The sequence below is a fragment of the Orycteropus afer genome, unplaced genomic scaffold (assembly GCF_000298275.1).
Source record: "Orycteropus afer afer isolate SDZICR_OR568_19922 unplaced genomic scaffold, OryAfe1.0 scaffold00083, whole genome shotgun sequence".
Classification (NCBI taxonomy): domain Eukaryota; kingdom Metazoa; phylum Chordata; class Mammalia; order Tubulidentata; family Orycteropodidae; genus Orycteropus; species Orycteropus afer.
Window position 1 is genome coordinate 7,330,092 of NW_006921670.1, and position 16,370 is coordinate 7,346,461.

At 49.5% G+C, this 16,370-nt stretch overlaps 1 protein-coding gene across 1 annotated transcript in view; it reads right to left on the minus strand.

Annotated features, from left to right (window-relative positions):
- Positions 1-16,370, minus strand: part of TCF20 (transcription factor 20) — a 52,233-nt gene that overhangs the window by 10,822 nt on the left and 25,041 nt on the right. Inside the window, exon 2 of the mRNA XM_007941724.1 lies at positions 1,008-1,101. Coding sequence (XP_007939915.1) covers positions 1,008-1,101 — 94 coding nt within the window. The remainder of the gene's footprint in view (positions 1-1,007; positions 1,102-16,370) is intronic.

Genomic DNA, 16,370 nt, shown 5'->3' on the forward strand with positions numbered 1-16,370 from the left:
AAAAAAAAAAAAAAAAAAGGGCAAAGGATTTGAATAGGTGTTTCTCCCACGATACATAAAAATAGCCAATAAGCACATAAAAAGATGCTCAGCATCATTAGTCATCAGGGAAATGCAAATCAAAACCACAATGAGATACCACTTCACACCTACCAGGGTGACCACGATAAAAAAGGAAAGATAATAAGAAATACTGGTGAAGATACAGAGAAATCACAACCATCATATACACTGCTGATGGGAATGCAAAATGTAGCTACTTTGGAAAATTATTGGGCAGTTCCTCAAAAGGTTAAACATGGAGCTACTACAGAACACAGCACCTCTACTCTGGGTAAACACCCAAGAGAGATGAGAATTCATGCCCTCACAAACACTTGTGTGTGAATGTTTACAGCAGCATCATAGCCAAAAAAAGGAAGTAACCTAAATGCCCACCAACCAACGAATGGATAAAGAAGATCCAGTCTACCTCCACAAAGGAATATTAGTTTGCAATAAAAAGGACTGACATACTAATACATGTGGCAATATGGATTAACCTTAAACACGTAATAGTAAATGAAAGAAGCCAGTCCCAAGATCACGTATTATATGATTTCATCTAAATGATGTGTCTAGAATAACCAAATCCAAAAAGACAAGAAGCAGATTAGTGTCTGCCTAGGGCTGGGGGGATGGGGAGGGCAAGGAGAGTGACTTTTCTGAGGTGACGAAAGTATTCTCAAATTGACTGTGGTGATGGCTGCACAATTCTGTGAATGTACTGAAAACCACTCAACTGTAAACTTGAAACAAGTGACCTGTATGGTATGTGAATCTTATCTCAATAAAGCTGTTGTTAAAGAAAAAAATCACCGCATTTAATTCCTTTTTATATTCCTTTAAAATTTACGAACAACAGAGTCAGGAGAGAGAAAAAGAACTATCACCAGGGAAAAAGGGGAGAATGAAGGCGTGTGCCCTAACCTGGAGGATGCTCGGACCAGGCTGTGGTCCCACCTTACCTGCGTCAGTGGCACATGGGTAATGGTATCGGAAGGAGCAGCCTTTGTTGTAGCAGCCCAAGGTGGCGCCTGCCTCCTGGCAGTGGGAACATTTCTGAAAGGAAGAAGTCAGGCACGTCAGTATCCCAGACTCGCCTTCTCCGCGAGGTTCTTCCCAGACCCCATCAGTCAGACCTCAGCTCGTGTCTCCGTGGTTACAGGAGGTTGTGGTGGCAGCATGCCATAGTCAGTTTCTGACCTCCACACACTGGCCACACTGTGGACGAGATCCAGCAACAACTTTCAAGGCCAGGCTTCCCATTTATCTCAGTCAGACAGATCCAGGGCTTCAAACTGGTTTACCTGGCTGTTGGCCCCTGCTGGGAATTTGCCTATCCATCCCAGGAAACACGAAGATTCTGACTCAGTTGTTCTGAGGTGGGTAAACAAATTCTCAGTAGGGGGTTGAACCAGAACGAACCGGTTGGGTGCTCTGGGAAGAAGCAATCCTGCAGCATGTAGTGCAGTGGTGCCCGAGGGCAAGGCTCTGCACCTGTGCAGCACAGACTGGTCACCAGAGGGTGGCCCCTACCCCTGCATTCCTGCCCCCCCATGGGTGCCTCACCCTCACTGTCCTGAGCTGCCTGCAGACTTCGTCTAGTTATTTCTGCAGTGGTATGCTGGGTAGGAGAGGGTAAGATAGTAGAGTTATATATAAATCCTCCGGAATTAAAAGTGGAATCTGCTTTCTAGTTCTTATATTTGCAAGATGATTTTATTTTTACTTTTGATCTACTTACCCTAAATGCCCAATACAAGTAAACCTCCCTCTTCAGGAAACATGGCTCCTGTGTGCAGAACTGTATTTTTATACATTGAATCCTATTTTAAATGCACTAGGAAACCTGCCATGAATTTCTGGCTAAGTGAGAAATTATCCTGTAATTGCGCCGCTGCTCCTTATATGGTCAGGGCTTCTAAGTGGGGCACGTCCTTAGCATCCCTTCCAGGCTGCTACGAGGGCTCCTCCTGTTGGCATAAGAAACACGTGTGCGAAGGAGCTTTAAAAAATCTAGGTGCTTGGCATAAGGAGAGGCTGCTGCCAAAGCTGTAGGCTGGACTCCATTTTTGCTGTTTATTGCTTGTTAAGAGCTGACTTTCAAAGGCTGCTAGCCAGCAAACCTCAGGAAGCCTGCGGGCTCCCCTCTTCCCCAACGTACTCCTAGGAAGAACAGGCACTCAGGCTGGCCCCCAAGCATCCATAGATTAACAAGACTTTAACTGACTCAAACTTTATGACTGACAAACAATGCTTACAGGAGCTTGGAATTGTCTGCTGTCTGTCAAGCCTGACTCTGCACATTCCAACCCACCAGAATTTTTTTTCCTTAGAAATTTCTGGACTTTCTGGTGTGCTCCTCTTGCTGGAGTCCTGCTGTGAACCCTCCTGCAGTGCGGCCTGCTCTAGGTCGTCCTATTCCTTCAGTAAAGCTCTTTGCTTCAGTTTAGACGGAGACCGAAGTCTGCTCTTTGACACGGGTCCCATCAACCATCACTGGTAACATCCAAGCCCACGTAACCCACGTAACCCTACTGAGGAAGGGTGCAGCCATCTGGTGGCCGAGGCTGCGCAAAGATTCAGATGCTGGTGAGAAGGTGGCTCCTCCCACCCAGGCACACCTTTCCCAGGCAGCTCTCCTCCTCCCCCACAGAGGCAGGCCGGGGTGAGTGTGCAGAGAGGGTGCGCGGGGCTCGCACCCACCTGTGAGGGCAGACACAGACCTGGGTGGTGCCATGGGTGGACTCCTCTGACCACAGCAGGCAGGAACTAGACGACAAGGAGCTGGGCCATGCTTCCCTGACGCCGAAGCTGTTGGTGGCACTGACCTAATGTGGCTCAGCAGGGACAGGGCCCACTCTATGTGCCTGGCGTGGCTTAACCCTTTCAGTCCTCAGAGCCGCCCAACTTGACAGATGAGGTGCCTGACGCTCCAGAAGGGAAGCAACTTGTCCCAGGCCAGGCCCGACGTTTAGGCTGCCCCCTCAGCCCCCTCCAGAAGGTTTTTCTTAAAAAAGGTAATTAATGTCAGAGAACAGTATGTGTAGAAATTATTACATGGGACTCTAATTTGCTGTGTAAGCTTTCACCGAAAACACAAAGAAAAGGTTTTTCTTCTTGGAAGACCGACAACCTTCTTTCTGGGTGCTGACAGCCAGTCTGTGTCTGTGCCTGTGGGACACCCTGCCAAGTCGTAAGACCACCCGAGTCTCCCTGAGCCCACCCGTGGTGGGCTTTCAGGAGTGGGTGTGCCAGACGTTCCTGGAAGGGAAGTCTGCAGGGGAAGGGGCTTCTGACAAAGTTCGGACCATCTCAGAAGCCACAGATGAGGAACAGGGCATCTGCTTCTCACTCAGCCTGTGTGAGAACAGGATGGCGGGAGCTGCGGACACCATCTTATTACCACAAGGGACAGCTCTGTAGACAAAGCCAACCTGCTGAGGACGCTGTGAGAACTTGGACCTCATGACTCTCCGAACACTGGTAGCCCCAGGACCACTGGCCTCCAGACTTCATGTTATAGGAGAAGAAACATTTTCCTTGCTGATACAGAAGGGGTCCAGCAGCTGTGGCACTGCTGGGTAACAGTTAAGAGTCTGGGCTCTGGAACCTACTACCTGCCTGGTAAGAGATTCTACCACTTTCTGGCAGCGGGATTTTGGCCAAATTCCTTCCTCTGGTTCTTCAACCTGTCAACATGGGGCTAATAAAAGCAACATGAGACTTGGAGGTATGATGAAGGTTAAATGTCTCCACACAGGCTGCCAAAAGTGCCTAGACCAAGGGTGTCCTAGATATGTGACCTATGATGACCATGTGTCAGACACACGCCAGCTGCTCTACACAGGCGATCCCAAGACTAACCACCCTCCGCGCAGGCATTGCTACCACCCCCCGGTTACAGATAGGAGGAGCAGCGCAAAGGTGAAGAAGGGCCGGAGTGCAGATCTGAACCCTCTGGTCCCTGCTGCCTCAGTACGGAGAGCTCCCTGCTCTGAATCTGCCACAGACCACGTGCCCCATCTTCTTCATGAAGAGAGCACTCACTACTCACCAGAGAGGATGCGACACCAAGAAAGTAATGCACAACTGACAACATCTGACTTGCATCTGAAGGGGCTTTGATCAAGGACGGACCTTGGAGGGGGTCTAGCGCTGTGGCTCTCAGTGTGGCCCCTGGACGTACAGGAGCAGCATCCTGAGAACCTGCCTGTGGTGCAGCCGCTCAGGCCCCCTCTGTGGTGACCGGGCCTCCCAGGCAATCAGGAAGCACGCTGCAGCTGGAGAAGCCCTGCTACAGCTCAGCTTTGCAGACGAGCAAAGCCAAAACCCAGAGACATGCAGTGCCTGGCTGGGCGAGGACTCCAGGTCTCCTGGGGGCAGGTTAGCACTCCTCATGCCTCTGTTCCCTACAGACCAATCTGTAGATGGGGTGCGGCACGCAGCACGGTCCTCCAAAGAAGCCCACTCGAGTCCCCAGCATTTGTGATCTTGCATAGAGGGAGTCCGCAGATGTGACTGAGTGCATACAAACCACACAACCCCCCGATCAATGACTCCATTCCGACTCACAGTGGCTTTATACAGACGGGCCCACAAAAGCACAGAGCTGCTTCCTGTGACAGTCAGAGACGCAACAGTGCTGACTTTGAAGATGGAGGAAGGAAGAGGCCGCAAGGCACGCAATGTGGGCAGCCTCCTGGTGTTGGAAAAGGAAATGACTTCTTGCCCAGGACCCCCAGAAAGAACATTGGGGGAAACCTCGATTTTAGCTCAGGGAAACTATGTGGGACTTCCAACCTACAGAATTGTATGGTAACCAAGCTACACTGTGGAAGCCACACCAAGCTGGTGCTAAGTAGTTCCAATAGCGATAGGAAAGGATACAGTGGGCTTTCAGAGAACCTCATGAGAGAAGTGACTGTTGGTTTTCCTTCTACATTTTTCAATCTAACAGACTGCTTCCTCACAGAAAACCACATCATTTCACTTCCTTGGTAAACAGTGGCATCACAGGATCCCTGAACACAGAAAGTAGAGGGGTCCTGGGTCTGTGACTCTTGTTTCTAGGTGAAGAAACTGGCTAGAAGCAAAAGACAAGCCGAAGGTCACACAGTTTGGAAGTAACGGAACTGGAACTCCCAGCCTTGCCTTCTGGACCCCAAGTGCAGCGTTCTTCAGAGCACACTGTGTTGTCTTCCAGTCTCCTCCACCCAACCACCTACCGTCTGAAAAGTACTTCCCATGAGCCAGGTGCCAAAGGCAGAATAAGCTTCTCGCCCTCACACCTTTCGTATCTACTTCCCTCTTCTATCCCAGACAGATGCCCAGGTGAGCACCACCTCGGCAAGGACCACTTCAGTTAGTCCCCTCTCTCTTACTTTATTTCGACCTGGAAAAAATGACCTGCACAACCACTCTCAAAATACTGCACATAACCAAGTTACCGTCTGCGTAGCTGAACGTCCCTCTTTGCACGACACTGTTATTACAGGTCTAACGATACGGCCCTAGGAGGGGTGGCAGGTCCCTGCAATTCTCCCCACCCATCACCACATGGTGGTGGCACAGGGCCTGGTTTCTAAATCAAGATACAGTTTTCGAACAGCCACAGCCCGACCTCACTGAAATCAGCTCTCCCTTCATTAACTGTGGAAGAGAAGAACAGCTGTTGTCAAGCAACCGACATTTCATGGTACTGTAAATGTGGAACCTAAACGAAAACCGTCCGGCATCCACTCTGACCCTTTCGCTAGTGCTTGCCACTGTCCCGGCAGCAGGGCTTGCTGACTGGAGGTGGCAAACTGCGGGGGCCAGGAAGCTCCTGGGGGAATTCTGCATGCTTCTCTGTTCACACAAAGGACCCTTCCATGGAGATGCAGCTGCAACCTGAAGATTGCCCTGTGTCACGTGCATCTCAGAACGGCCTCAGTGCGCCCATGTGTTTGGGTCAGAGTGCTGTGAGTGAGCTGGGGACGGGGCCTGCTCTGGCCTCACAGATCACATTAGCCACTGCTGTGCCTGGGACAGCTCTCATCCAGCATCTCACCAACTCCTGCCCATGCTCACAGTACCTACTTGTTCATGTCTGCTCACCTCCCCCGAACAGAGAGTCATTCTCTTATCCCCGGGGCAAGTGTGGGCTGATGGAACGCGTGCGATGCTGGACAATCGGGAGAGCCTGGAGAACCAGGCGGCTACCGAGATGAGTTCAACAGCTGATGCTGGGTGAGCTCAGAGAATGTGGGACAAGGTATGTGCTGACTTCTGGCCAACAGCCAGCGCTCTCTTCCCCCCTTTTAATTAAGCTGCCTGTATCTAGGCCAGAAGCCTCCGCCGCCTGCCACAGCTACCTGCTCCTGCCTCGTTGCAGTGACCTGGTCTACATACCACAGTTACCCTGTAAGGCCCTGAGCCCACCTTTCCCTGATGCAACCTTGCACTCTTATCAATTTTCTTTCAAGAGCACTTGAAGGTGTTGGCTGAAGCGTTACACATAAAACCCCACATACCTTGGGTTCTTGCTTTCTCAGAGCCAGACAGTTGCCTATGTTCCCTCATGAGACTGGCTGGTGCATTTTGCTGCTGGCCATTCTCGCAGAAACTCTGGAGAGGGGCTCTAGTGCCTGCCTGTGGGACCTACCACCGTGGGCTCCAACACCAGCCACAGAGGGCCAGCGAGCTGCCCAATGCTCCCAGGCCCGCTCAGTCAGGCTGGCGGATGCACCACGCGAGCTCAAAGTTGCCCTCAGGTCCAATAGCTCCTCCAGCAAAAGCTGGATTCGGTCAATTTCAGGAACTGAATCCATTAAATATCCATCTTAGTAAGTGACACCCGTGTGAAACATGAATCCGTCCTGATGTTTATAGCATTCATCGTCAGTGGAAAAAGACCAGAGGATATAGATGGTCAGCCCATGTGAAAACCATAAAAGCCACCCATCAGTTTTTATCATCTGTCAAATGGGGATAATGGTATTTGATTTGCTTTCTTCATAAAGTCGTTGGGTAAATTAAGTGAAGTGTTTTTCCAGAAGAAAACTGAACACTTAAGCACTGTGAGACCAGGGAACTAGAGTTATATAATCATCGCTGCTGTCAGGTGACGTCGAGTCGGCTCCAACTGGTGGTGACCTGTCTGTAATGGAACAGACCACCACTGCCCGGGCCCGCGCCATCCTCACCATCACTGCTGTGCTCGGCCCGCTGCTGCACCCACTGTGTCCTACGGCAGTCCATCCCACTGAGGGTCTTCCTCTTTTGTGCGGACCCTCCACTTTACCAAGTATGAGATCCTTCTCCAGGGGCTGGTCCCTCCTGGTAACATGGCCAAAGTCAGGCCATTCTTGCTTCTCAGGAGCATTCCAACTGTACTTCCTCCAAGACATATTTGTTCCTTCTTGTGGCAGTCCGTGTTATATTTGATATGTCATGTATATTCAACATACCATGAATATATAATTGTTAGGACTTATAAAAATATATAAAACCTATCTTGATCTGTGTGTCATATTCTTGGCAGTTTTTGATGACAAAATCAGACATAATATATATCAAGTAGAGTCTATTAAAGGAGCCTTGGTGGCACAGTGGTTAAGCACTTGGCTGCTAACCAAAAGGCTGCTGGTTTGAAACCACCAACAGCTCTGTGGGAGAAAGATGTGCCAGTCTGCTTCCATAAAGATTACAGCCTGGGAAACCCTATGGGGCAGTTCTACCCTGTCCTATAGAGTCACTATGTGTTGGAATCAATTCAATGGCAACGGGGTTGAGTAAAACCTATTAAAACAAGCTATACCCACTGTCATAGCAACCCTACACTCATAGAGAGTAGAACTGCCCCATAGGGTTTCCAAGGCTGTAAATCTTTGCAGAAGAGACTGCCTCACCTTTCTCCTGCAGAGCTGCTGGTGGTTTCAAACTGCCAGCCCAAAGTCAGCAGCCAGATGCCTTAACCACTGTGCCAGCAGAGCTCCTTACAACAAGCTAAGTTAAAAATTATCTTGTGGAATTAATTTTGTCTTTAGAATAAATATGGCCCATAATAAGCAGTAGTGGGTGCTGCCTCCTAGTCTTTCTGTAATTTTTGCCGCCACCTTGTATGTTTCAATAGTATTTTGCCTTGGAGGATGTGGGTGGTCAGCTCCTGGCCAAATCACCACACGTCCCCTGCTGGCTACTAGTCACTATTACTTTCACCATATTTCCCCTCTCATTTCTTCTCTCGTGATCAAGTTAGCAGATTAATGGGAACTGGCTTGAAAGTTCTGTGAAGCATTTTCTTTGCACCTCTGGGAAGAAGGTGCTCAACAAACAGGGCGTCACACGGCCCATAATCACACGCAAGTTACACCAAGCGCCTTAATAGCATCACAACTACCCAGAAAGGCATCCTGAGTGCAACACCAATGACAAATGATGCAAGCAGCCTGCAGGTTGTCCTTTGTTCCCTGAGACACCAAGCCCTGAGCCTCTGTGGAGGTCAGGTTTCTGCACGGGGATGCCCACACAACAGGACCACCAGGCATGCACTCTGCCCTACTTCTTCCAGCGTGTCCTCACCGTGCGATGCATCTCGACTTGCTCATGGTTAGAATAATTTGGCCACATCAGTCTGAAGCCCAGCAGATGGTCTGCCTCTCATGACACCCCGAAATGCTCATCTTCCCTGCCTCCTGGGACACAGTCATCCACTGCCCATGCAATGGAGGAGACACACGTGCATGTGCACACAAACTTTCTTAATCCAATCATCGTACTTTGGATGTAAAAATAATTGGGAATAAAATCACCCATCTGGATCCCCATTCCTCTCCTGTTAAACTCAAAACAGTTCCACTGATGACCTGGAAAAATAGCAGTTTCTGTGCAAAAGCTTTTCAGGCCACATTCAACCAAAAATAAAAAAGCCCTACCAAACTCACTGCTGTCAAGTCACTTCTGACTCATAGCAACCCCTCCTAGGGTTTCTGAGGTGGTATCTCTACAGAAGTAGATTGTCCAGTCTTCATTCTGAGGAGTGGCTAGTGGGTTTGAACCACCAACCTTCTGGTTAGCAGTCAAATGCCTTAGGCACTATGCCGCCAGGGCTCCCACTATAAACCCACAATAAACCACTGTGTCTCCGTGGCACGTGGGCAAGTGGAGGGTGGGAATGGCCCTGGCAGTGGAGCAAAATGCAGGCAGCATGACCACAGTCCAAGTGCCAAGCGCAGCCGTCCCACTGGTATCTGCCGGTTAGCCCGGCCTCCGAGGAAAGCCTGCTCCCTTAACCCCCTTTCTACTCTCTCTACACCAGCCACGGGAATAGCCTGCCTGCAGTTTCCTGGGAAGTTACGGTGTTTGGATCAGGCTAGAAAGCTTGGGGTGGATGGAAGGACTTTTTTCTTCATCAACAATGTCCTTCCCTGTCTTTTTCCACTTCATCAGCCACACAAAGGTGGCCGGAATTTAGCCACCACCTTGAGCGCATGGAGCATATACTGAGGCTGCATGTGGCCCGTGCGATGGACTTGTTCCTTTTATCCGGCAGCCAACAAGTAATGCACACGTATGAGGCCTAAGACACAAACTGGGGGGAAGCGTCTCATTGCCTCTCTTACGTGTTGTGGTGGTTGCTTCACTGACTCTAGCTTTCACACGGTGGGTCTGCCGTAAGGTAGGCACGTCTGCCGCACCTCCACCAGGTGGGAGGCTGACTGGCTAACTACCGAGGGTGCTTCTTTAGAGTCACAAAATACAGGGCAGTCTACGGAATATAGAAAGAAAAGGATTTTCACTTCCTAACGGGCTGCTCCTTGGGACTTCTATTTTAAAACTGATTTGGGTAAAAGTTTACGGAGTAAATTAATTTTCCACACAGCAGTTCATACACATTTTGTTTCATGACACTGACTGCAACTCCCCACAACGTAACAGCTCTCTTCCCACTCCCCCCTGAAGTTACCTCCTCCCTGTGTCCCCCTTCCTACGCACTCCTGCCTCCTGGGCTCTCCCTGTGCAGATACTGCCCTTCTGTTCTCTCATGATGGATCCCTTTAAGGAGTGTATCTACCTGATGTAAATGTTAACACTATACGCCTGTCTATTGTTGGGCTGTGAGCCATGGGAATGAGTTCAGTTCCAGACCTGAAGGATAACTAGGGGCCACAGTCTCGGGGGTCGCACCAGGCTCTATCAGACCAGTAAACCCAGTCTTTTTTTTTTTTTTTAAATGATTTTGAGTTTTGCTCCACAGTGTTCTCCCACTCTACCCAGGATCTCTTACACCGATCCCTTTCCAAGTGGTTGACAGTGGTAGCTGGGCACTATCTAGTCCTTCTGGTCTCAGGGTCATCATATAGATTGAGGTTCACATGGTCTACTACTACTCCTCCTGGACTGTTTCCATACATCTTTGGTTTTCCTCATTCTTCTTTGCTCTGGACAAGGAAAGACCCACTGGTGCATCTAGATGACCACTTGCAAGCTTTTAAGACCTCAGTCATAACTTACCATAGCAGGATGCAGAACAATGTTTTTGTGTAGTATGTTATACCATTTGGGTTTGATGTCCCGTGACCACGGTCCTGAGCCCACAGGTCCAACAACTCACTCCATCAGGGTGGCTGATTGCACCCAGGAAGTTATCCTAACTTTGACCCCCGTTAGTTCTAGTTATATGGACAGTCTGACAGCACATACCTGATCATTCAGGCTGTCTACTCATCTACCTACCCAAAAGTTAATGTTTGCTTTTACTGATAACACAGTATTGTGTATGTACGAGGGTCTGTCTCTGTTGTCTGTCCTCCTGTGCCCTTCTCTGTGTGTTCCTTTACTCTAGTGTTACTGTGTAGGTCACTCACTCGCTTTTGGTGTATTGCCTTTTCCTTTGTGCTTTTTGGGACTTGTAAGGAGCCCTGGTGGCACAGGTGGTTAAAGGGCTTAGCTGCTAACCAAAAGGTCAATGGTTTGACCCACTAGCTGCTCCGTAGGAGAACGAGGCAGTCTATTTTTGTGAAGATTTCCAGCCTTGAAAACTCTACGGAGCAGTTCTACCCTGTCCTGTAGGGCCACTATGAGCGGGAATCAGCGGTGGTGGGTTTGGGGTTCTGGGGCTTTTAATTTGCCCTATCGCTACGTCGACTCTGACACTACAGCAGAAAGCTGCAAAGTCCAGAAACTAGAAACACGGGTTAGAGGGAAAGCTGCCACAGCATGACCTGCTCATTCCTTCCAGCTGTTTTCCCCGCTCCCTCCTTGCTGTCAGCCACACTGGCTTCTCTAAAAAGTCTAGGTGTCTGTGGGATAAAGGTACCCTTTCTGCTCAGCGGTCTTTCCTCTGCTGTCTCAGTTTTCTTATGAGTTGATGGCATCACCTGCAGGCATGCAGCAGTCATCTTTCCTTCTCATCCATTCAACGCATTTTTAGGGCATGCGTCCAAGCCATGCAAAGGGGCTCAACGGGGAGCAGAGCCCATCTGGTGTCTGCCCTCAGGGAGCTTACAGAACGGTCTGGGGGTAAAACAAAACCCAAACTGTGATGGTGGTCTGAAGGAGCCGGGGCTTCGGAGCTTAGAGCTTGGAACTTGCGCCCTCAACCTTGTCATTTACGGAGGCCCAGAGAGCACTGTCTCCTGCCTGAACTGAGCTTACAGAACGGTCTGGGGGTAAAACAAAACCCAAACTGTGATGGTGGTCTGAAGGAGCCGGGGCTTCGGAGCTGGCAGCTGGGAGCTGGTGCCCTCAATGCCGTCAGTTCCGGAGGCCCAGAGAGCACTGTCTCCCGCCCGAGCTGAGCTGTTTGAGCGGAACTGTGCAGAATGAACAAGGGGCAGAGGGGACAGGCTTCCTGGTGGAGGGATGAGCAGGAAGGGAATGGGGAATGCAGGAGAGCATGGCTCTGAAGAACAAGGAGCTGATGTGAAAGACAGTGACTGTCAGGGACAACAGGAAAGGCTATGGGCTGGGCGCAGAGGCGGCTGGACTTCATGATGCTCTGAAGATAAAACCAAGAGGACCTGATGGTGCCAATGGCTACAAGGGTCACAGTGAGCCCAGTGTCACATGACTTGGTGAACAGGAAAACAAAGATGGCACCCCAGCCAGGTTACTCTCTCTCAGAAACATTCCATTTATAGAGTAGAATGTTTTTGGATTCAAAGTAAAAGTTTCAACTGGGATGAAAAGGAGTGAGTTTAATTTTAAATGACATTTTCTGGGTAATGGAAGGTAAAGCTGGAAATCCTTTTGGAGCACATTAGTCTACTTTCTGTCCCCAGTAAATAAGTTCAATATTTTGAATTAAACTGATTATTCTCTATTGCTAGGCAAAAATCCTCACAACTGGACCAATAATCAACACCATGATAAATGGAGAAAAGATGAAAGTTGTCAAGGATTTCATTTTACTTTTATCTACAACCAACACCCAGGGAAGCAGCAATCAAGACATCAAGTAACATACTGCACTGGGTAAATGTGCTGTAAAAATCTTTTTAAGGTGTTAAAAAAGGAGCTGTCTCTTTGAGGACAAAAGTGCACCTGTTCCAAGCCATGGGATTTTCAACTGCCTCATACGCACGCAAAAGCCGGACAGTAAAGAAGACGGAAGAGCGGTGCCTCTGAGTTACAGTGCTGGTGAAGGCTGTTACTTACGCTGCCAGAAGAACAAACACACCTGGGCTGGAGGAAGCATGGCCAGCGTGCTCCCGGAAGTGCAGATGGTGAGACTTGGTCTTACACGCTCGGGACACGCTCCGAGCAGGGATCAGTCCCTGGAGGAGGGCATTATGCGTGGTAAGTTAAAGGGTAAGCGAAAAAGAGGAAGACTCTAGTGAGACCCAGTGGCTACGACAACAGGCTCGAACGCAGCGATAATTATGAGGGTGGCACAGGCCCATGTGGTGTTTCGTTCTGTGGTACACGCGATCGCTACGAGTCGGAACCACCCTGACAGCATGCCGCCAAAACATCAACATGCTCACCAGAGCTCCCACCTCAGACATAGGCAATCTAAAACCAAAGAGCAAAAGGAGGAAAAACTGAGACAGCAGGGGTTAAAAGGAGGTTCCTGGGAGCTGTCCATCCAAACTGCCACCGAGGGTGGGGAGTAGCAGAGCCAAGTTCCACGAGAAAAACAAAACGGACCCCTGGCTCTGCCACCCTGGCAAGCTACTGAACCTCCTTAAACCTCGACTGAGTTTCTCATCCGTAAAATGGGACTATGACCAGCTAGGAAAAAAAGGAGGCGGGACTTTATGCTATTTAAGAAAATCTAGGGCCAAAAAATCTGACCATGATTAGCAAAGAAGGAAAAGAGTATTTTTAAAATGACATGTATGGCATTTCTAAGACCAGCTGTGGTAGACCTGAAGGAGAAAGTGCCAGCAGCAGCGTGCAGTGCCTTCCTGCTGTTCGCGCTCCGGGGAGCCGGCACCCGACACCGTTAGAGCACCCTGGGACCACAGGCCAGGCGCCAGCACAAGCAGCCAGGAGCAGCGAGCTTCAGAAACAAAACCCAGCGACACAGCTGCTCACGTGCACTAGTTCTGAACACGTGTCTGGAGCCTGGAGCAGATGTTTTCTTCCTACAGGTCTGGCACCATGCTGCTTACTCACTCTTACTCCCCACCTTCAGTTATCTGTTTTAATAAAGTACCTTATTGATGACGATGTTCCTTGAACACGTGTGAACATAGCAGGTACCAGCAGTTATTTCTAAGGAGGGCTGCTGGTGTAACAGTTAAGACATTCGACTGCTAACCAAAAGGTTGGTGGTTCAAACCCACTAGCCATTCCACAGAAGATGACATACTCTGCTTCTGTAAAGATGTACAGCCCTGGAAACCCAACTGGGGTTGCTATGAATCAGAATCGACTTGACGGCAGTGATTTGGTTTGAGCGGTTATTTCTATCAAGGTGTCCCCAAAGGGCAAACAGCTTACAATTACAATACATGGCATGAACTCCAATTACGGACATGGTGGGCAGACACCGGCCACTTGCTGTGCTTTTAAATGTTCTACCATTCCCTGGCTAATCCGAATTCTCCTGGCTTTGTAGCCTTAAGGGACAGCAATAATAAACTAAGAGAAGCAAAACAATGCAATATAAAATAATTTCCCAAATAAAACATGTGTTCAGTACCACTGAAGTTAAAACCAGTCCATGCCTGTCCCCAACCCCCAGACTGTAAAGTGTTACCACGAAGGCATGGTCTAATCGTTTTTGTCTTGCACAAAATATGCACGTACTGTTTGTTGTAACGTTACAACGTGGTCTTCCTAACTCCACCTATCAAAAGGTCAACGATGTTTCTTTAGGTTAATCAGATCTTGCCTTTTCTCCCCCGAAACACAGTTGGCCTTTTATCAGACCCACAGGTATATACAGTCCCCTAAGATAACTATTTGGAGCGTTTTGGCTCATGAAGAAAGCTGTGTAGCTGTGTTGAACATGTGCTTTCTGTGTGTGTGCCGGCGGAGTTGTACATGGTTAGAAGAAAAGGGATTTGTGCCCTTTAAGAAGTTAGAGGAGGGGCTGGAATGCTGAGTCCAGGGCGAGTTTTAAGGCAGTAATTAGCACTTTTCCTCTAAGGAGCAGCTGGGAACCTGGGGAAAGGCTAAACCCAGCAGGAGGGAGCCCTGCACAGCCTTTCCTCCAGGGAGAGAGAGATGCCAAAGCCAGAGCTTGAAACACTGAAGTTGCACGCAACTGCATCCTGGCTCATTCTGATTTCACCCGATGCTCAAACGGCGGACTGGCTTACAGAGAGAACTGACTACTTCTGCACGCTTTCTGAATCTAAAAAAAGGCATCTTTTTAGAGAAACTACCCACCAGAGAAGCGACTCTCGGTATGACCAGGCTTCTCACCAGGACCCACCCATGAGCTGGGTCTACACTTCCAGAAAGTCACTGAGTGCGAGCGCCCGTGTCGATGCCACTTCAGGAGCGGAAATGACAGGAACCTGCCACCACAGCCCTCCTTTAACACGACTTCAGATCCCACCTCTCCGAGGACTTCCCAAACCTCTGGCTCCGGAGGCTTCTCTGTTTTCCCCTCTTCCTGCTCGCAGTCCTAACGGCCTCCTCTGTTCTGCCCACGCCTGTGCCTTCCTCTCCAATCCTCTACCTGTGCTGTCCTCTCCACCTGAGCCACTGAGTACTCACAGGTTGCGGTTTGTCGGGAAGAGTCACCCCACTCCTGGAAGTGACAAGTTTTGAAGGGCAGAGTTCTAGAAGAAAGTAGCTTGGAGACGTGGATGCCTTGGTGTATTGAAGCTACGGTGTAGTTCACTGACCCCCACATACTGCCAACCTGCCAGCATGGCATCAACCCTCCTGGCACCCTCCCTGCCAGGCTTAACGAGGCGATAATGGGTGTGAAGTGGGTGAGAAGCCACTCACATGGGCCCTTTTCTTCCTGGAGGCCTTACCCAGGAAGGAAAAGCTAGGTTCACACCTGGCTGACTGCTCCTGCCCGGATCTTCCCAGGTCCAGTAACTTTCAGAGCTGATTCTGAGTGTTTGTCAAAGCTCCACTGTCACCTGCAGTGCAGGTCGGTGCCTGGAGACAGAAAGCACAGCACCCCCAGGGGTCTCTCATCTCCAAGACAGTTTACAAACCACTGGCTCAATCCCTCTTCCTGTTTCAGAAGATTGATCCCAGAGTAGAAAGGCACTCAGCAGAAAGCCAACCCTCACTTTCAACAAATGAAAAAATAAAAATATAAATAAATAAAAATGGAGACTTGCAGGCAATATGACCAAGACTAGAAATTTTAACTAATTTCAACACTTTTCCCTCCTCCTACCTCCAATTTTTAAAAGTCTACTGACTGCCTCGGAAACCCAAGGAGGGGTCGCTATGAGTCGGGGCCGACTCGACGGCACATAACAACAACAACAACAACTGACTGTTAGGTGCCAAGCACAGAGTTAGGATTTCCCTTACCTATCTCATCTCTTAGAACAATCTGACAAGGCTCTCCAATCTTTAGCCCCATTTTATCGATTAAGAAATTGGGCTGGGGGACGCTGACCAACTCGCGGGAACCCCATGTACAACAGAACCAACTGCTGCCTGGCCCTGCACCAGCCTCACAGCTGTTGTTACAGTGAGCCCACTGTAACCACTGCGTCAATCCGTCTTGTTGAGGGTCTTCCCCCTTTTCGCTGACCCTCTACTTTACTTAGCATGACATCTTTCTCCAGGGACTGGTCCCTTCTGACAACATGACCAAAGTATGAGACCAAATCTGGCCACTCTGGCTCGTCAGGAGCATTCTGGTTGTACTTCTTCCAAGACATTTGTTCATTTTTCTAGCAGTCCGTGGTACA